The sequence below is a fragment of the Equus caballus genome, chromosome 12, assembly GCF_041296265.1.
Source record: "Equus caballus isolate H_3958 breed thoroughbred chromosome 12, TB-T2T, whole genome shotgun sequence".
NCBI lineage: Eukaryota > Metazoa > Chordata > Mammalia > Perissodactyla > Equidae > Equus > Equus caballus.
Window position 1 is genome coordinate 27,379,394 of NC_091695.1, and position 20,759 is coordinate 27,400,152.

Sequence of the window (20,759 nt, forward strand, 5' to 3'; positions counted from 1 at the left end):
TAGAAAATTTTTAAACTGCAGAAAAATATAAAGAAAAATTTAAACCACACATAATCCCCCTTTTGAGAGGCAATTGATTACTCTGGACATGTTGGCTTATATCATTACACTCTTCTATGATTGTATACAATTTTAGAAAATTAGGATTTTTTTTCATGTTTTAAAGTGAACACTTTTTCATATCCCTATCCATCCTTTGCAACCACAATAGATAGCATCTATTGAGTGTCTACACTATGCTAGACCCTCTGTAAAGGGTTTTAGTGGTGTCCTCTTTAAATCCTCATAACCTTAAGAGCCATGTATTGTCACCCCCAGATGAAAACAGTGGGGCTTAGAGAAGTTAAAAATGGTGCTCTACATAATATAGCTGGTAAATAACAGAGTTACTCTTTATCACTATGCTAAACTACCTTCCAAATGATGTTTAATGGCTACATAATTTTCAAATGTATAATATACCATAATTTATTAAACCAATCATTTACTGTTAGACACCTACATTATTTCTGATTTTTGCTTTTATAATAAATACTGCTAAATAAATACTTGCACTCATATTTGATTATTTCCATAGAGTAAATTTTGAGAAGTGGAACCGCTGGATCACACACAGGTAACTGACTCTAGAGTAAGTTTATAATCAACAATGACCAAGAGAAGTTAGCTGACAACCCACCAAACTGACATTGACACTGATTCTCTCCCTTTCTCCCTCTCTCTCTCTCTCACACACACACACAATGTCATAAACAGACCAACTATTCCAAGTCTTTCACTAAATATATTTTCAAAACCGAAAACATAAACTTACTACTTTACTTATTTTTAAGTATTTATCAACCAGGAAAAATGTAGAAGGAAAATGGATATCTTCCTTTCCTAAGAAAAAACAAACGGTCTTTTGGGTCAACATGTCCCACTAGTGACTTACTTATGTCTGAGTATTTAACAACAAGGAAAATGTAGGAGGAAAGTGGATGTCTTCACTTCTTAAAGACTTTGTCTTTTAGGTACAACACGGCCTCCTGCCAGACCTTAAGATTTTTTTTCTTTTTAATCTGGGAACAAAAATGGTGAGGTATGCAAGTGATTGAGTCAGTCTTTGGAGGTTTTCAAGAAAGTGCAAAGGAGCTCTCCCTCACAACTCTTTTCAGTCATAATCCCTTAGTAATTTCTGCCACAGGTGTGTGTCATAGAAGTACGAAAGGCAGCTGGACTGTGAGCACATTCTTCTGCCCTGTGCCCCAGCATAGAATAAATGTTTCCTGTATGGGTCTGTATAATCTTGTCCATCTCACAGTTGGGGCATACTTGTGTTTATTCAAAGAATTCTCACTGGTTTCTAACTAAACTCCTAGTGCAGTGTATAAAGAGAAATAGATCATCGTCATGATACCCTAATAGTAATTGAGTTGACAATATGATATTCTAAACAAGAAAGGAGAGACCTTGAAGAGTAGATGATTACATCACTACAGGAAATGTTCCTGAAGAGAGGAACCTCAAGTCAGAGCTCCTGTGATTTTTTTCCCTGAACTCTTGAAGACGGTAAAGGTGTTTTGCTATACCCTCAGCCACAACTTACTTCATTACTCAGAGATTTTAACAACACAAATCACAAGAGATGCATTTAAAAGAATCCAGACTTCTCAAGTGGAGGACTTCATTGTGCTGAGTTTTTTTCCCCCATTCATTCCCCTGTAATATTTTTATGAATTGTTTTTCCCTATTCTTACCAAAACTGTTTTTGTTCATGTAAAAGATACTTTCAAAATTATTGTTCATATTGCTACTGATATATAACTACTTTAGAAATATCATTACATTGCTATATTCACAACTGGTATTGAATACACTTTCAAGGTTGAAAGCAATGTCCCATTTATTTAAGCAAGCCAGAGAAAATGATGGAAAAAGAATGCAGGAATCTAGTTTCTGAGTCTCATGCTCTATCTGCACATGCCAGCCTTGTGAGCTCTGAATTATACCAGCCTTAGGATTTGTATCAGTCTACTACATATTTACCAGGTCACCTGTATTTCATATCACTCTCCCACACAGACCTACACAGCAAGTATCATTCAGTAATGAGAAGTGTGTTGGTCAATGTCCACTCAGGAAAATACAAACACTGGGAGTAAACAGAAGGAATTTAATCAGAAATTTGATTACACAGGTGATGGGAGAGCTCAGAAGCAAACAGAAGACATTGAGGGAACCCAGAGATTAACCACAGCAGGAAGCCATTAGGTCAAAGGGAGGAAGAAATGAGGCAAAGTTCCCAGAGCCCAGGGGCCCAGGTCAACAGGCATAAGCCAGAACCACAGCAGACCTGTTTTGCTCCAGCTGAAGCCACAAAGGAGATATAACTGCTGAGAGACACTGTGGAGAGACAGAGATTGAGCAAGCAAATGCCCTAAATTGCCCTGCCTTTCATCCTCCAGTCTCTGCACAGTGCCTCCTACTTGTTGATGCCAGCAAAAAGCAACTGACCCTGAAGCCTGGAAAATCCAGTGGACAGAGTGGTCAGCTCCCCAGGAATACACAGCAGAGCAAGAGAAGAGGAAGAAACGAATTTGGTGGGAAATAGGCCAAAGACTCATACTACAGGGGAGGGAGTGTCAATAAGTTAGTATTGGCATGCCATCAATTGCTCACAATGCCAGATAAACAAGAAAATGGCTGTTGGTTGGGATGATTTTCTTGTTATATGTTCATGTGTTCATTAGTATTTCTATTAAAAGTCTCGGTTTCCTAGATTTAAAAAACCAAATATTTACTGAAAGCCTATTGTGTACCAAGCACTGCTTTGTTGTTGTTTTGATTTATTTATGAGGGGGAGAGACAGAGAGGTCCAGGGGGCATGCCCACCAGGTAACTTCCTGGAACTGAAATAAACTGGCAATATATATTAATAAACTGACCTTACCCCCAGCAAAGTAGAAAGTGCCCTGAAGTGGAAAGTTATAAAACAGACTTCCTGATAGCATAGGTCCTTCTCCTATTTTGGTGGTGTATGCATGCTCCATTGGTTGCAATTCTGAAACCAGATCAGTGTAGTGTTGCACCCTTTACCAAGCATGAGCCTTTATTAGATACATTTTAAGCCCTTTGTTGCCCAGAATTCTGATTTTCAAAATTGCAAGCTGTAACTAAAGAGAGAACAAGAAAAGTGGCCTTTTTATTTTTTTGAGATTGTCAATTCTGCTTTGGTCAGTAGAAATGATTAGGACATGGATCTGTGTCAATATGTAACTTTTATTAAAAGGAAATCCCTCCACCCGCTAAATAAATTTTGAGGAAATACAGAAAGAAGAAGTATATATTCATGAGCCTGCCGTGGAGATCCACTGTCTTAGATCAGCCCTGATTTTAGCTCTGATTTTGTTGGCAACTTTCTGAAATTTCTTTAGGTCTTTTCTCTTCTGTGAATCAGAGCACAATATCTGGTATAGCTGAGCCAAAACATCTGTGGTGACTTGGATTATTTCCACTTTTTCAGGTGGTGAAGGAAATAGCTAGCCCACCAGCCTGGACACCCATCCAGAAGCCAGGCACCTGGAGAAACTGCCAAGTCAGCCTGGCAGAATTCCACCTGTGTTCAAAGACTATGGAAAGAGGAGGAGAGTAGTAGGAGTTCTAATAATAAACACTTGCAAAGCAAATTATTGTCCAAACACAGATTGATAACAATTATCTAATAACTTTAAGTATTTAATAAAAAAAACCAATACCTGTAGACATTGGGCTCCTGGATATTGGTAGTATACACGAGCTGCACCTAAGACATAGTGACAGAGAAGAGCAAAGAATGAATTTCTGTTCTTAGAATGTCGGCACCCAGAGTTAGAGGATGTTTTTAGCTTCTAAAGGAGACCGATAGTGAGCATATCTCTGAGATCTCCTTTCATAAAGCAGGGAAACACCAGCCGTCCCACAGAGAAAGGGCAAATTCTAAGCAGAGTCGCTGGCACATGAACAAATAATGGTGGTCCCCTCCCTGCCCTGGTAGCACTCAAATAGAGAAGTCATCATACCCAGATAAGAACTAAGCAAAATGAGCCAGAGCAAAGCCCCTTTAACTAGACAGGCCAGTGTCTAGGGGAAGATTATAACAGGATTAAATTTAACACACCAAAAGAAATATTGTGTGACTCTAAAGGGTAGTTGGTCAGCAACTCATTTATTTAATGAACAAATATTTATCAAGTGCCTGTCATGTAACAGGGCTGGGGCTGTAGAAGTCAAAAAAACAAAACAAAACAAATGAACAAAAACTGTTTACCCTGGACTTTACATTGCAGTGGTGAGAACCAGGTAATAAGCAAATTAATATATAAAAAAATAATTAATACGTAGAACTAATCAGGGAGTGGGAGATAGGAAACAGGGGAGAGATGGCAATTATAAATATATTGATTGGAGAAGGACTCACCAAGGGCCGGTAGGAGATGAGGAAAGCATATAGATATCAGGGGTAACATGGTCCAGGCAGAAAGAACAGCAGGGAGAGGAACTCCGGAGCATCAGCGGAACAGAAAGGAAGCCAGTGTGTCCTGAGCAGAGTGAACCAGTGAGACAGGGGCAAAGAGGAAAAGGAGTCAGATCATGCAGGTAGGGTGACCATATAATTTATTGTTCCAACTGTGATCCTTCTGAGAGTGAAAGATGGTATTAAAAATAATCAATATTATATAATTTTTGAAATACCTATTTATTGACCAAAATTTTGATTTTATTATATTGGGAGACCTATAAAATAATTCTATTCAAAACTTATTTGCAACATAGAATGTTCCAGAATGTTTTCAAATGATACACAGTTATGAACATTAAAGCAAAATATTTTTTTAAAAAGTTTTTGTATTGAAACAGGTCCACAGATCAATGGAACAGAATTGAAAGCCCAGAGATAAAAGCACACATCTACGGACAGCTAATCTTCAACAAAGGATCAGAGGGCCTCCAATGGAGAAAAGAAAGTCTCTTCAACAAATGGTGCTGGGAAAACTGGACAGCCACATGCAAAAGATTGAAAATTGACCATTCTTTTTCACCACACACCAAAATAAACTCAAAATGCATCAAAGACCTAAAGATTAGGCCTGAAACAATAAGTCTTCTGGAAGAGAATATAGGCAGTACACACTTTGACATCAGTTTCAAAAGAATCTTTTCGGACACTATAACTCCTCAGTTGAGGGAAACAATAGAAAGAATAAACAAATGGGACTTCATCAGACTAAAGAGCTTCTTCAAGGCAAGGGAAAACAGGATTGAAACAAAAAAACAGCTCACTAATTGGGAAAAAATATTTACAAGCCACTTATCCGACAAAGGGTTAATCTCCATAATATACAAAGAACTCACAGGGCTTAACAACAAAAAAACAAACAACCCGATCAAAAAATGGGCAGAGGACATGAACAGACATTTCTCCAAAGAAGATATAAGGATGGCCAATAGACACATGAAAAGATGCTCATCATCACTAATCATCAGGGAAATGCAAATCAAAACTACACTAAGATATCACCTTACACCCGTTAGATTGGCAAAAACATCCAAAACCAAGAATGACAAATGTTGGAGAGGTTGTGGAGAAAAAGGAACCCTCATACACTGTTGGTGGGAATGCAAACTGGTACAGCCACTATGGAAAACAGTATGGAGATTTCTCAAAAAGTTAAAAATAGAAATACCCTATGACCCAGCCATCCCATTACTGGGTATCTATCCTAAGAACCTGAAATCAGAAATCCCAAGAATCCCTTGCACCCCTATGTTCATCGCAGCATTATTTACAATAGCCAAGACGTGGAACCAACCTACATGCCCAGAAACTGATGATCGGATAAAGAAGATATGGTATATATACACAATGGTATACTACTCAGCCATAAAAAAAAGATAAAATGGGCCCATTCGCAGCAACGTGGATGGACCTCGAGGGTATTATGTTAAGCGAAATAAGCCAGTCAGAGAAAGACGAACTCTATATGACTCCACTCATAGGTGGAAGTTAACATATTGACAAGGAGATCTGATCGGTGGTTACCAGGGAAAAGGGGGGGTGGGGGGAGGGCACAAAGGGGGAAGTGGTGTACCCACAACATGACTAACAATAATGTACAACTGAAATCTCACAAGGTTGTAATCTATCATAACATTAATAAAAAAAAATGAAAAAAAAAAGTTTTTGTATTGATTATCTGAACATTTAAAAATAGCACAATAATTACAGACCTTATTTGGTTACTCAGTCATTGTTGTCTCTAATATTATGATGTGGAAATTTTTCTGAAAAAAGTATTTTATCCAATATGGTCTTATTTATTTTCATATTTTTTTATAAAATTGTGATCTTCTGCAAAGTTGCGTTCTATGGTTAATATATTTGAAATTGCGGACACTTTTACCTAATGCTTCTCTGTAGACCGTGATATTTTTAATTGAGAAAATACTCCCTCTCTGGATGCTGATGAACCTATTAATTCAGAGCCACTCCTTCTGAATGGATGATATTCTCAATTCTATTTTTTATATTAAAATGTGTAAATATTTCAGCCCCAATATTTTCACAGGTGCTCTATTTCTGCCTCCACTCAGAGCACCTTTCTTCAGGAATATTTTTACAAGACAGACCTCTTAAATTGTCTCTATTTTTGATCCTTTTTAAGATTTCATCAAATGTAAATACTGTAAAATCATAGGCCTTCACAATTTTATCCCATTCTTGCAGAGAATACAAATTTATCCAATTAAAATTAGGAGCTCTGTCAAAGTCAAGATTTTTCACAAAGTACAATTTTCAAATTAGGTAATTAAACCTTTTGAGCTCTCATCTTTTGATTTGCTCAGTTCCTCCCCAGCTTTTGCAGGGAGAAATGTGAGCTGCTTCCTTTTTGCAAGCTTTGTTTCACATAATTGCAACTTGCTAAAAGCTTCAAAAGCCGAGTTCTCATGTTTCATTCATTGAATAATCTGATTAAACATTTCTAACTGATTTTGCACATAATGTGACCTAAATTTAGGTTGCTTTACAAAGTGATTTTTTCAAAGGCTCAGGCTTTTCTAAACTCCAGCTGATGACAGGCAATACAGAGAGAAAATATACGCAGCCATGCTGAAATATTTTTAGATTCAACATCAGCTTCAGTTACAAAAGTTTAGGAGATGAGTTATATCTGATTGTGTGTGTATATATATGTTATGTATATGTGTGCGATACATAGGTATATATACATAATATTTGTAAATTTTGACAATTGTAGTTTCCATTTTGATTGGTAGAACATTGCAACTTGTTTGGAGGCAGTCATGAATTTTGTGCACATCACAACCAATTCAAAGTATATTTTTGCTCCATAGGTTTTTAAGTTTGTAAGTTTTTACCGCAATGCTGTGCTCCACCAAAATTTGTATTCGTATTATCACCTCCAAAGAACATTTTATCTTCATTGTTGAACATTTCAACTAAATTTACAAAGGCATTAAAAATGCCAGATGTTTCATTTTCAACAGAAAAATGAACTTCTAACTACTTTTTTTTGACACTTTGAACTGGATGAAAAATTAAACCATTTTGCAATTAACAAATTTTCTAACATAGGCCTCTGATATCAATCTGACATTATTTGATGGTTTGCAAAAGAGATCAACTCATTAATTCTCACCAGCTCACTTTACTTACAATCACAAGAAAACTTGAAACTGAAAATGAGTAAAATTAATTTACTTGATATAAACTGAAAGGTGTGCTTCACAATGACATATAAACACACCTCCTGCAGCTGCACATGTTGAATTGTCATCTTCAGGCACACTCTTCTTAAATTAAATATTAACTTTTGAAGAAGATAATGCTTCTTCACCATATTTGTGTCTTCTGGTTTTGAAAGAAACAGTGATATCTCTTTTGTCCCCATGACAGACAGTAAATGTTAACAAATATTTTGTGCAAACTACACATTTGTCATCAACTTTCTTAAGAAAATTAAACATGCAATTTGGGTTTTGGTTTCGGTTTGAGCCAAATGCTGCTAAATGTGTTTATTCCAAAATTAAAAAGCATTACTAAATAATAAATAGTTCTAGCATTACACATACAATTAACGACAAAAATGCTTTAACAAGAACATTTAGATTACACTACTCTATGGCAAGACTGCTTAGCCTCTATTTCCTACATATAATTTGTACAACATTAAGCTACAATTTCCCATTATTTCTTTCTGACCCAGAGGACGTTCCATGCATCTCACAGGCCACCACATGGACCATGGCAAGGCATGAGCAAAGGTATAGCAAGTGGCCACAAGGGGAAAAAGCCTCAAAATCTTTCCTGCCACAACCTAGGACCAGAGTTAGCTGTTCCTGACTGCTGTGCTTGACCTCAGCTTTCACAGCCAGCACCCTGCATATTATCCTTGAAAGGGTGCTATCAGTTAGGTTTTGTCTGAACTAGATCAGGAAAACAGAGACAAGTTATCATTAGTCATCTTTTGGATTTAGCCATAATGAAATAAGAACTCTGTTCACTGCATGTGTGTTTTATATGCTACTAGATGAGACCATGAAAGAAGCCAGAAGAACCAAATGGAGGTCTATTAACCGATGCTGGTTTACTTTAACTCAAACACTAATAAGAAAACTTCATAAATAATAGAAAACCTGGGGTAAAAGGTAAAGCCAATAATAGAATGTCAAGAAAACAAACAAACCTGGGGCTCTTCCAAGTGAAGCAAGATATACGGTTGCCACACAAGGTCAGGGAAAAGATCACGGCTTTTACTCCAAATGAGATGCAAATTCATTGCAGGGCTCTCAGTAAAAGAAGGATATGATCTGATTTAACTCTTATGGGATCATCCTGGCTTCTATTTGGAGAATAAAGCGCAGGGAGGCAGGATAAGGGACCGGTTTGGAGTCTCTGGCTACAATCTAGCAGTGAGAACACACAACAGCTCCCTAGTAGAGAGACAGATGTGCATCCTTAACACTGCATGCATATAGCTGGAGGGAAGAAAAGCTAAAAGAGGAACCTACCCTTGGGCTCCAATTTCAGGTCTGTGCTACTAGTGATTTCATGTAGTGTATAAGCATGAATCAGAACATCATAGTTCAAAACTCACAGATACAAACAGCATCTACTTAATTCCTCTTACACTAATTCCATTCTCATCAAACAACTTTCTAATTATAAAGTAGATACACGTAGACTTATCTATAGGAAATGAATACATATATTAGCAAATACTAGTATCTGTTCTATGTGATAGTTTTAACTCTAACTAGAAATTAATAAATTGGATTTCTGGATTTTTTTATACATCATCTCTTATGAGATGTTTGTTTGTTCTCTTGAGCTTCATCATCTCTGGATATTCTAATAATTGAATTTTCTAATATATATAGCAGCAAGTAAGACCTGGGAAGTGGTGACCCTAAAAAGTCACCCTAAGAACACTTGTCTGAGCTGCCACCTGGACTTGCAGGTGATTTCTGGCCTGATCAAGTGCTATTCCAGACAAACTGCAGCATGCATCTCTGATGCCCTAACAGTAATATCAGAATATCCCAAATGAATTAGGGAATAGTCTCTGTTATCATGCCCTCACCAGAAAAAAGTCAGTTCTCAAAGGCTTATTCTTTTATAATGAGTTTCTCAACTTTCCTCCTCTTTCCAAAAACAAAGACCTTTAAGTTATCATTGAGGGGGGTCCACCCCATGGCCGAGTGGTTAAGTTCACGCACTCTGCTTCGGTGGCCCAGGGTCTCACTGGTTCGGATCCTGGGCGCGGACATGGCACTGCTCGTCAGGCCATGTTGAGGCAGCATCCCACATAGCACAACTAGAAGGACCCAGAACTAAAATATACAACTATGTACTGGGGGGATTTGGGGAGAAAAAGCAAAAAAATAAATAAATAAAAGAAGATTGGCAACAGTTGTTAGCTCAGGTGCCAATCTTTAAGAAAAAACAAGTTATCATTGAGGGATTTTTTTTCTCTTTCCTGGATATATGATTCTCCTTTCACATCATTTTATGTGAGATACAATTAATTTTCAGAAATGCACTCGAACATCTATATTCAAGGTATTCCAATAAATGAAAAGTTACCCGCAAGGGACTTGTGTCATCCTGAACAGAAAGGATCTTTGATGCCTCCTCAAGGTTACTCTCCTTTCTGGAATGCTGATCCAGGGGAAGAGGAGCTGGACTGGAATATTCATGACTGTCCTGGAGGGTGGAGCGTTCCAGTTCCTCTAATAAGGCATCTATATTAAAAGACATAAGAAAATCATAATATAGGATATGGAAGTCATCTGGAATAATTATCCCCTTAAATATCCCCACTCTGCCTCCATACATTTCCCTCTTCTCTTGGGTTAAGGCTATTTTCAAACATCTTCCTCTTACTTCTTATTTCACTTCAAGAATGTGGTTTATTCTACCAGGACATGTTTAATGCTTCCACCTACTGTATCCTCTTTCTTATTTCCTATAATGGCATTGAATTTCATAGTCTCACTCTATAATTTGACTTCTTACATTGCAGGGCATTAATTTTTATCATTCATTGAGATCTCCAATTAGAAAAAAGTAAATCCTACATATTTTTCCTATGAGAAAAACATAAGCAATTATATTAGTTTTTCAAAATACACCAGGACAGTAACATGTATTCTTAACTCTGATGATTTTTTTCTTATCCTAAGCACAGAACAAAATTCTCAAAACAAAATGTGTATAAATACTCTGTCTTTTAGGGTGTGGGAAAAAAGGTATTGAGGATAAAACAGATATTACAAAATCAAGCAAGAAGCTGCAATACAAACAGTTGAGATTTGTTTCTCTTGTAATCTTTTTGGGAAAAATCAATGGACTTTACAAGTATTACACATTTACCTTTCTGTTATGATGAAAATAATAATAATTAATAAAAATTAACATGACAGGCACTGTGCTCAGGAGTTTATATATTTCATTTAGTCATCCTAATGCTTTGATTTAGGCGATATTATTGCCCTTATTTTATAGATCAAGAAAGAGACAAATAACTTGTTTAAAGTCACATTGCTACTTAGTGCAGAACCTGGCTGTCTGATCCTGGGGTACATGATCCCTAGTCCCTGCACTAACTTCAAGTTTGAAATTCCAGTCCCCATTCCCATGTGGATTCTCTGGGTCATCTAGGCATGACATGCTCTTCTCTGAAGCCACCTCCTCACCTACATAATGAAGCAACTGTATTACAACAGTATTTTTCAAATTGGTGGACCTGTAGAGGATTTTTTACCAGGGGTTGCAGTTTTTAAAAGTTTGCAAAATACTGGAAGATATTATTTCTAAGGATCTGCCTAGCTCTGAAGTTCTCAGAAGATGAAAATGAACTTTGCAGGTCATTAAAAAAGCTTTTTCATTTATTTCAGGTGTTGGGGCATTTCTTAACCACATAAGAAAAGGGCTAATCATTTCTTAAGAATGAAATCTTCTACAGATCTTTCTCAATCACCCATCTCACAAAAACAGTGAATTTTATGTACCATTTTAGAGATAAGCAAACTGAGCTAAACTCTTCAGGTCAAATTGCCCTTCAACAATGATGAAATCCGGCCTATGTGACAACATGGATGGACCTTGAGGGTATTATGCTAAGCGAAATAAGTCAGAGGGAGAAAGTCAAATACTGTATGATCTCACTCATAAGCAGGATATAAAAACAAAGACAAACAAATACCTAGCAACAGAGATTGGATTGGTGGTTACCAGAGGGGAAGTGGGGAGGGAGGAGGGCAAAGAGGTGATTAGGCACAAACATGTGGTGATGGATTGTAAGTAGTCTTTGGGTGGTGAACATGAGGTAATCTACACAGGATTTGAAATATATTACAATGTACACCTGAAAGTTATATAATGTTATAATCCAATGTTACTGCAATAAAAAAATAAAGATTGGCACCTGAGCTAAAAAAGAAACAAAAAGAAACCAAAAATTACCCTTCAACAAATAAATTGTAACGGAAAAAAAGAGATGGAGGGGGAATTCACAGATCAAAAGAGACTTGAGAGACATAACTAATTTCAATGTATGAACCTTAACTAAATAAACAAAAAGAAACAATCGGGAATGTTAAACACTGACTGGGTATGCAAGCATACTGAGTACTGTTAATTTATTGTAGATGTGATAAGGATATTTGATAATATTAAGTAATTTAAAATTACTTTAATTTTTAAAAAGTAAGTAAAATTAACATTTTAGGTGTGATAATGGTATTTCATGAAATTAAAGAATTATTATTAAGGACTTTGTGAGTGATAATGTTATTATGGGTTTTCGTGTGTATACATATGTATATGTATATGTATATACGTGTTTAAGAGATCATGCTGAGATATTTACAGATGAAATGATACAATGTCTGAAATTGCTTTAAAATAATCCAAGAGTGGAAGGAATGAATGAGTGTATAAATGAAATAAGATTGGCCAAGAGTTGATGATTGTTTAAGCTGGTTGATGGATACATCAGATTTCTTTAAACTATTTTCTTTACTTTTGTGCATTTTTAAATTCTCTGTAACAAAATGTTTTTAAAAAGAAGAGAAAAGAAAAGAAAAATAAAACTAAGGTAGAATTAGAAAGTAAAAATTTTTTTTTCAGGACTTTACTAGTCAGACTGAATTCCAAATTTCTGATTTCCAAATTTTTATTCTGAATCCCTCTATTAAGATATAGCCCTTTTCTTTTCTATTTTCTAAGCTTTGTTCCAAGTAGAAGTCATGAATCCTCTTAGATTCAAAATAAAAAGACGCTTACAATAAAGATTAGGGGAAGAGGAGACCCTCTATAAGAGAAGTAAACCATACCACGAAGAGGAGAAGGTTACCCTCAGAAGCACCAGCTAACCAAAGTTGCTGAAACTCTCTCTTCTGGGTCATAAGTTAACAGGCCTTTCTCTTCCTGTTTCCTATGAGGGCACATATCACCAACATCCCAAGATTATTTTGCCTTTTGCAAGATTCTGTAATTTGAAGATGACTAATTTCAGTATGACAAACATGGGATTACTGGTGGTGGAGTGTATTATACTGAAAACTCTACGGTCCGTCTCTATAGCCCTTCATCTGGAGAAATCAAATAATATCAACGTTAACATGAAAGGAGTAAAGTGACATCTCTTCGGGGTCTCACTGGATTGTGATGATTTCATTCAGAGCCAGAGTCTTCTCCTGGTTCCCCTTTATCTAGCATCCTCATATAACGAGGATTTTGATAAAGCTGTCTGGGTGGATCTGAACTACTCATCTTGGAGGAAGTATTGCAGAGAGGAAATATTGGCCCGCCTGTTCTGACCTGTTCTCCATGCTATTTCTGTGCAAGGTGGAAGACCCACCCTGAGTCTTTTGGGTAGTAACTGGGCTGATGACAATTTGAAGAAGCAGTTGGAGTTTAACCACCTGGATAACGTACAGGAATGTTACCTTCCAGGCTGCTTGGTATTTTCTGGACCAAATTTCTCTATGATTCATCCTGCTCAGGAAATGCAAAACTGTGCAAATCTATTATTTTGTAATTATCTGGGTTATTCTGTTGGCTGGAACACCTAAGCCAACAAACTTCTAAAACTGGAGAGCATCTTGTAACTGAATCAGTTTTGGTGTCAGGTGCTCCAGAGAGTGATGTAGAACAAGTTATTTTGTTTTTCTTAGTTTTCTCATGTGAAAAATAAAGGCGGGGGGATAATACCTATTTCAGAGGTTGCTTTGGACGCTAAAATGATTAATGTATGTAAAAATGTCTAATTTTAGCGTAAGTCATTGAATAAGTATTAATTTCCTTTTGAATTACTTTCAGGAAAGCCATTAGGTATCCCTATAATAAAAAACCAGAGCTGGACTCCAGTGGAACTAAGGCAAAAGTGTGAATTTCCCTATCCCTCACACAGCACAAGAATTTGGATTCCACACCAAGCCCAAAATATATTCTACCCCAAGTATCAAAATGGACTTTACTTACAACCAATTCAACACCATCTTTTCATCATCAAAATCCCTTCCCTCCTGTAATTTGCCTTTCCTCCTCCCTCTACCTCTCCAGCTCTCAAATCACAGTTCAAAATTTTTTTTTTAAAGACAATGTGCAAGAGATGTTTTTGCTGTCGTTGTTTGCACTTTTGACATACCCCAAACATACAAAAACTCACAACACTGCGGAATTAATAACACTTGGAAATTGGGTAAAGGTTAGTGACTCAGTGCTAGTAAGGCTGCCAGCAACAAAAGTTTGCAAAGGATATGGAATGAGTTTCAAGAATGACAAAGATTACATTACTCCAAAGGTTTGAAATGAGGAATTTCTCTGAGCAATGTGGCCAATAGTTTCACTGCTAGTTTTAATTGCTTTGGAGTGGAAGGAGCTATCATATTCACAGGCCATAGTAATCTGTTCTTTCAGAACTCCTTTGAATAAATGCTTAGCAACAGAATCCCTGGAGTTACAGTGCTATGTCTTCTTGATTTAATACTAAACCATGGAACAAATGAAACCACCCTGGCCTTTCTCCAACCTTTGCGGATCCCACATTCTTATACTTCTATTTCTCCTCATAACACCCTTTATCTCCCTCCCTTTTCTTTCTTTTGAAAGAAAGAAAACTAAATGCAAATTGCATTTCTGCAGTTGCCAACTGTGTGAACATCCTATGATCTCCAGTAGCCCCAAAAGGGCAAAATGCCCATAACAAAATGGCAATTTCAATCACAATTCAGTCGAAAAGTATTTGTGCAGAGTTTACTCGGAGGTTAGCACCTAAATTCTTTGCCTACATTCTGCCACTGAAAACAGTGAACCCATAGTTCCCCAAAACAATCATAGTTCCTCACGCTTCACTCTTGGTTGGGCTGAGGTCAGGAGAGAAGTGAAAATATACTCTTCCAGCACTACCCTCCAGCTGACTAGAAGTCCACCCCACCACACATGAAGATGGCAGCCAAGACTTCATTCCCTCCAAGTTTCTCCTCCAAGAAGGTCCTCACTCACCCAACTCTTCCATTGTCACACGTCCAAGATGCTCTGGTGCCACAGGTTGTGAGGAACTGCTTTGGCATGTGCCGGAGAAGAGGACCACAAAGGAACTGAATGAGACAGCGTGAAGCAGCCTCTATAACCCTTTTTGGTTCCTGTATTTGCTTAGCACTTCCTCTCTTTTGATTTGGTGAGTTTTTTCTTTTTTTTTTCTTTTTTGTCGGTCAGAGTTTTAAAAATGGGACTGAAATGAAAAGGTGGGTAGGAAGATTTGAGTTCTGGTAGTGCATTGGCCAGGGTGATAAAGATTCAAAATTAATTTTGAAAAATTTGAACACCTACTATGTGCTAGGATTCATCTCGAATTCATGGAAATGGCATATTTGTACTTGCGTTTTTTCCCAATATGGGTATACCACTGTGACTGGGCATCAGGGAACCTACTTTTCTTTTTTTTTTTTTTTTCTGTAAAGCTTGTAAACTGCGGAGGCATAGCTTCCTTCATAGTTAACCAGCACCCAATTCATTTGGCTGTCTTTATTTCTTGAAGACATGCTTACCTGTTTCCTAAATAGATTGCAGATACATTAAAGGCAGGGCAGAGGCATATTCATGTTTGGGTTCTCAGGACCTGAGTTATTTCAGTGGTCCAAAATGCAAACAACTATAGGGGTCATTAAGAATGAAACCAGAAGATTTAAGACACCAGGTGCTAAACTGCAGACATCTCAATTAAGCATAATTCTGCCTAGTTACATTGCCTTACATTAGCTTCTCTGAAAAGTGACACTGAGGTTAGCTTTCAACTTTTTTACTGCTATGATTTTATTCATTTTGAATGAAACAGAACATTTACAAAAGGCCTACCATGAGAAGGTAGTATGTAAAGAACTATAATTATGGCCCTGTGAAATAGATATTATCCCCATTGTTACCAGTGGTGAAATAGACTCAATAGAAAACTGCTAAAATTAATAGAGTTAGCAGGTAGCTTTGCTACTTACTATAATCCAAATTTAACTTCAAATCCTGTGATCTTTCCTCTACAACACAGTAGTCTTTTTTAGGTTGATCTAAAGGAATCATTCATTCTCCATCCCATTGTGACTCTTAAGACCTTTTTTTTTTTTTTTTTTTAGTGGAAAAGAGAATCCACTCTGCATTACTCTGAGCAACCATTGGATGTCAGTGCTGTTCCAAAAGTCTGCTCACTGCAAAGATCGGTTTGAAAAAATCCCCATGCACAGGATGCCAGACAGTTTTAACAAGTGAAAAGCCATTAGCCTTGTGAAAGTGCGCAATACGCAATAGACATATAAAACATTTGCCGAATCTGAAGTGTAACTGAGCCAAAATACTAAAAGGAAAAATGCACTTCAGCACATCGCTTGCAAATATTGGACTCCATCTGCAGTTTAACTGAATGATTGTAAAATTTAGAATTGGACCCCCAAATCTTGTTTCCATCCCTTTCTTTTGGGACTTTAATCCTGGATGCTTTATTTTCAAGCGGTAAGAACCATTCCTGCAAATTGCTCCTTGATTATGATGGATGAAAGGAAAAAAGGAAGGAATGAGAGAGGCCCACTGCCATCGCCAAATGCAACTTGGAGATGAGCAAATGGAAACTCCCGTTTGACATATTAGAACAATTTATTTGCACACGCCAGTAAACAGCAACGTAATTTCTGACAAAGCTGCTATTCTGACTTTGCTTCCTGTGCAGCAGAAACATTTAAAAACCGCAGAGGCAGGTGGCTCCGGGGTGGGGAGCATAAGAGTCACGCGAGTCACGCTAACAACCCTTCACTCTTCCTTCCAGCCCAGGGACCACCGCCAAGTCAAGCAGCCGATTCCAGCTCCTTGGCCCCGACAAAGTCTAGTAACAAAGCAACTCTACAATTCTTTCTTAACTTTTATTAAGAATCAAACGAGTGGTGCGACTTGTGATACGCCCCCCAGGACCCGACGGAACCAGATTCAGTCCCTGACCTCCAGGGACTCACAGGTTGGTGGATCAGACACAGGATGACGAGACGAATATTGCAGACACGAACGCTAACGGGTCCCAGAAGAGGTGCCACCTAACCAAACCAAGGTAAGGGCTGTTACGTGGCTACCCTACAAAAGCTTCGCTAACACCAACTGAAAAAGTAGACAAAACCATCGCAGGCAAATAACACAAGCAACTGGCTCAACATTTGTGCCCAAATGTTGCGTCGCGGCCTAACCCGGAACCACTTCCTCCCTAAAAAAGTTAAACTCACACTGCGCAAAGAGTAAACTACCATTCCCATCCTGCATCAGTCAATAGCTCCCAACATCCTCTTCGCCTCTGGTTTCCAATCTTTTTTCCTCCTGAATTATAAAATAAATAGGACTACATCACCCAGCATGCCTTTGGGCAAGTTAACCATGCGCCTGCGCCAACAGGCGGGTCCTTCTTGCCCTCACGACCCCGCCTCTGTTCTGCCGCCGCCATTTTTTCAGAGACTTTCATCCGGCAGCCGACGGGGCTTTTTTTCTTAAAGGAGAAGCGACAGCTCAAAAAATTTTCCCCTTCTCCCCGCAAGACCTGGCGGCGTTGGGGACAGAAAGGCCACAGACAGGAAAGTGGGATCGGGGTACAGGCAGAAGAACGCCGAGGCTACTTCCGCGGCTTAAGGAAGAAGGATAGAGCCCTTGTGGCATTAGCGGCTCCTTAGGGAGGCAGGTGCGCGCGCAGCCTGGCCAGGGTGCGCGCGAGGCGGGGAAAGAGGTGCGTTTTCTTCCCACCAACCTCCTCGCGAGACCTGCCCCTCCCACTGTCCCTAGCGCACGTTGAGCTCCGGAGGGGGAATAAAAGGTGACTTTGGGATTGTCGCGAGACACAGCCGTTTAACGGTGAGAACGGGTGCGCGGGGAAGAAAACCTCGCGCGCTCCCTTGTAGCCGTTTCCTGATTGGCTGAAGGAAGGTGTGGGGGAGGGAACCCAGTACGCTGCTGCGTGAGAGACCGTGAGGGGTGGGGCGAAGAAGCTGTTCCTCTTCTCCGATTGGTCCGCTGAGCGTCTGTGTAGGGCGCGCGCGCGCGCGCGCCGCCAGCCGTAGCGGGCCTTGAGTGGCAGGGGGCGGGGGGGGTGCCCTCGGAGCCGTGAGGAGGGGAGGGGGGGAAAGAGGAGCGCAGAGTGAGAGTGAGCCGGACGCTCTGGGAGGCGAGGGGGGCGGGGGGAGCAGCGTCGCGGCCGCCGCCGCCTCCGCCTCCGCCGCCTGGGATAAGGGGGTGGGGGACGGAAGAGTCCCGATGCCGGGGGAGACGGAAGAGCCGAGACCCCCGGAGCAGCAGGACCAGGAAGGGGGAGAGGCGGCGGCGGCCAAGGCGGCTCCGGAGGAGCCCCAACAACAGCCCCCTGAGGCGGCGGCGACGGCGCCTGCGGGGACCACTAGCAGCCGCGTGCTAAGGGGAGGTCGGGACCGGGGCCGGGCCGCTGCGGCCGCGGCCGCCGCCGCTGTGTCCCGTCGGAGGAAGGCCGAGTATCCCCGCCGGCGGAGGAGCAGCCCCAGCGCCAGGCCTTCCGACGCCCCCGGGCAGCAGTCCCAGGCCGCGAAGCCCCCGTCTCCAGCTCAGGGCAAGAAGAGTCCGCGACTCCTGTGAGTAACGCAGTCTTTCAGGCGGTGGTAAAGACCCCCCTCTGCCCGCACGCAACCCTCTCGGCTGCCGTAGCGCCCACTCCACGTGACATCCTGCCTGCTCTGCCCCCTGCTGGCTTGCACGCCAGATGTCACTCCGCTCCGGTTAGCTGTCTTATCGCGCCTGTCCAGCCCTGTGTCCTCCGCGCCCCTGCCCTCTGCCCTTCGGGCCGCCTCCCCACCCCGTGAAGTTGTCCTTTGCTGGATACACCTCTTCTGCTCCCTAGTGACCCACCTCTTCCCTGTCGCCGCAGGCTTCTCCCGCACTCTGGCATCTGCACTCCCTTTGTCAGCCTATCCTTTCCCTCTTAAGGCGGCTCTCCAGTATTACATCACATCCCCTTTAGGAAATCAACAGCATGATCTTAGCCTTCGAAAGTGTGTCCCCCTCCTTCCCACTAATTAGTTCAAAAGCCAGTTGTATTAGTGTTTTCATGTAGCTTTTTTCATTCTACTTAATTTTCACATCATTTTTCACTCGTTTTAAAAATCTAGTATTTACTAGTAGCGTAAAAGCGTGGTTCTACCAGTTTTGTTAAATGTAGAGTCTTTCATATAACAAGATTAGGTGTATATTTTTAACTTCTTGTTTTGCAAAGTGGCATAGTTTTGTTTTTGCATGTTTTAATATAGAAACTTCACTTTTAAAAATTAGACTAATCTGAAAGGAATTACTTTATTACCTGCAGATAATAGAGGAACGAGGAACATAAATATTTTAACTTGTTTATTAAAATAATGTTTTTCTATTGAAAATACTGAAGCACACGTGCTTGTAAACTCTAGAAATTAATCTCATTAGCCGTTGATTTCTTGACTGAAAACGTCATTTGTGTCTTTTGACTTTCAAGTGAAAAAAATTAGTGAAAGCGGAGAAAAGAAGGTGGCGGGGCGATCAGTTTCCCTCCCCACCAAAGATTTGGCTTGTACCAGACCTAGTAGATTTAAAATTTGAAACAACCTATTCTAAAATTGTTAAGTCTGTAACCTTGGCATGCTTGCCTTAGAAGCCTCTCAGAGAGAAATACAATTAGAAGGTGTCATGTTATGATATTAGATGTGCTTTCAAATTTTTGAATGTTAACATAAGGGGACTGTGAAAACTACAGTTCTGTGGACAACAAAAATCTGTACTTATAAATGATAGTTATAATTAGGATTCTAATTGCTGTAGATAAATTTTATGGTCATAAAAATTTTAAGCTTCTATATTTAAATTCATAAATTTGAAAAGATATATCATTAGCCTTATTCGGATATAAATTCCCTGGACAAATTTCTCAAACTGTCAGTGCCTCAGTTTCCTCGTATCTGTAAGATGTTAATCCCTGTAAGATGTGCTTGTGAGAATTAAGTACAGCATGTGAAGCACTTAACACAAAGCCTGATATATAGAAAATATTAAAAGTTATTGTTTTGAGGGCCAGCCCTATGGCCGGGTGGTTAAGTTCACACGCTCTGCTTCAGCGACCTGGAGTTGGCAGGTTGGGATCCTGAGTGCAGACCTACACACCGTTTATCAAGCCATGCTGTGGCAGGCGTCCCACATATAAAGTAGAGGAAGATGGGCACAGATGTTAGCTCAGGGCGATTCTTACTCAGTAAAAAGAGGAGGACAGGCAGTGGATGTTAGTTCAGGGCTAATCTTCCTCAAAAAAAAAAAGTTACTGTTTTGAGTAGTGGTGGCATGATAGAGGTATAAGTGGTGTGTAGTGCTGTTTTTCATGTAAGTTCTGCAAAATTTGATATTTTTTCTGTTTTTTAATATTTTTTCTACTGCCTCGCATAGGAAGGTTAATAACTTAAAATATTTGACCCATTTGAGAGTTAAATATACGTATGTCTCCTTGCCACATTTCCCTCCCACTGTTCCACCAGTTTTACTTATATAAATGATCTCTGAAGATAATTATACCAAGAGTAGTAGTTTTACCTGCTGTCATGCTTTATTTTTTCCCTACCTCTTGACAAAAAAGTACTAATGAGCCTTTTACTTCTACAATATAAGTAATACAACAGTTGAACTTGGATGAAGATGACAATTAAATCCCTTC

The 20,759-nt window shown here is 39.5% G+C and overlaps 2 protein-coding genes across 9 annotated transcripts in view; one reads left to right on the forward strand and one right to left on the reverse strand.

Moving 5' to 3' along the window:
• Positions 1-19,041, reverse strand: part of LPXN (leupaxin) — a 37,517-nt gene extending 18,476 nt beyond the window's left edge. Inside the window, exons 1-4 of one of the 7 annotated variants that reach the window (XM_070229620.1) lie at positions 17,427-17,756; positions 15,053-15,281; positions 10,127-10,284; positions 3,738-3,784 (exon numbers count right to left, since the gene is read on the reverse strand). In XM_070229620.1, the coding sequence (XP_070085721.1) occupies positions 3,738-3,784; positions 10,127-10,284; positions 15,053-15,065 (218 nt within the window). In that variant the 5' untranslated portion in view covers positions 15,066-15,281; positions 17,427-17,756. Of the gene's footprint in view, positions 1-3,737; positions 3,785-10,126; positions 10,285-15,052; positions 15,282-17,043; positions 17,757-18,940 lie in introns of those variants that run through there. The other 6 variants (XM_023654094.2, XM_014729524.3, XM_070229619.1 and 3 more) reach the window with 6 other exon arrangements.
• Positions 18,320-20,759, forward strand: part of ZFP91 (ZFP91 zinc finger protein, atypical E3 ubiquitin ligase) — a 36,527-nt gene continuing 34,087 nt past the window's right edge. For both annotated transcript variants that reach the window (XM_001498153.7, XM_005598160.4), the window contains exon 1: positions 18,320-18,666. In XM_001498153.7, the coding sequence (XP_001498203.3) occupies positions 18,320-18,666 (347 nt within the window). The remainder of the gene's footprint in view (positions 18,667-20,759) is intronic.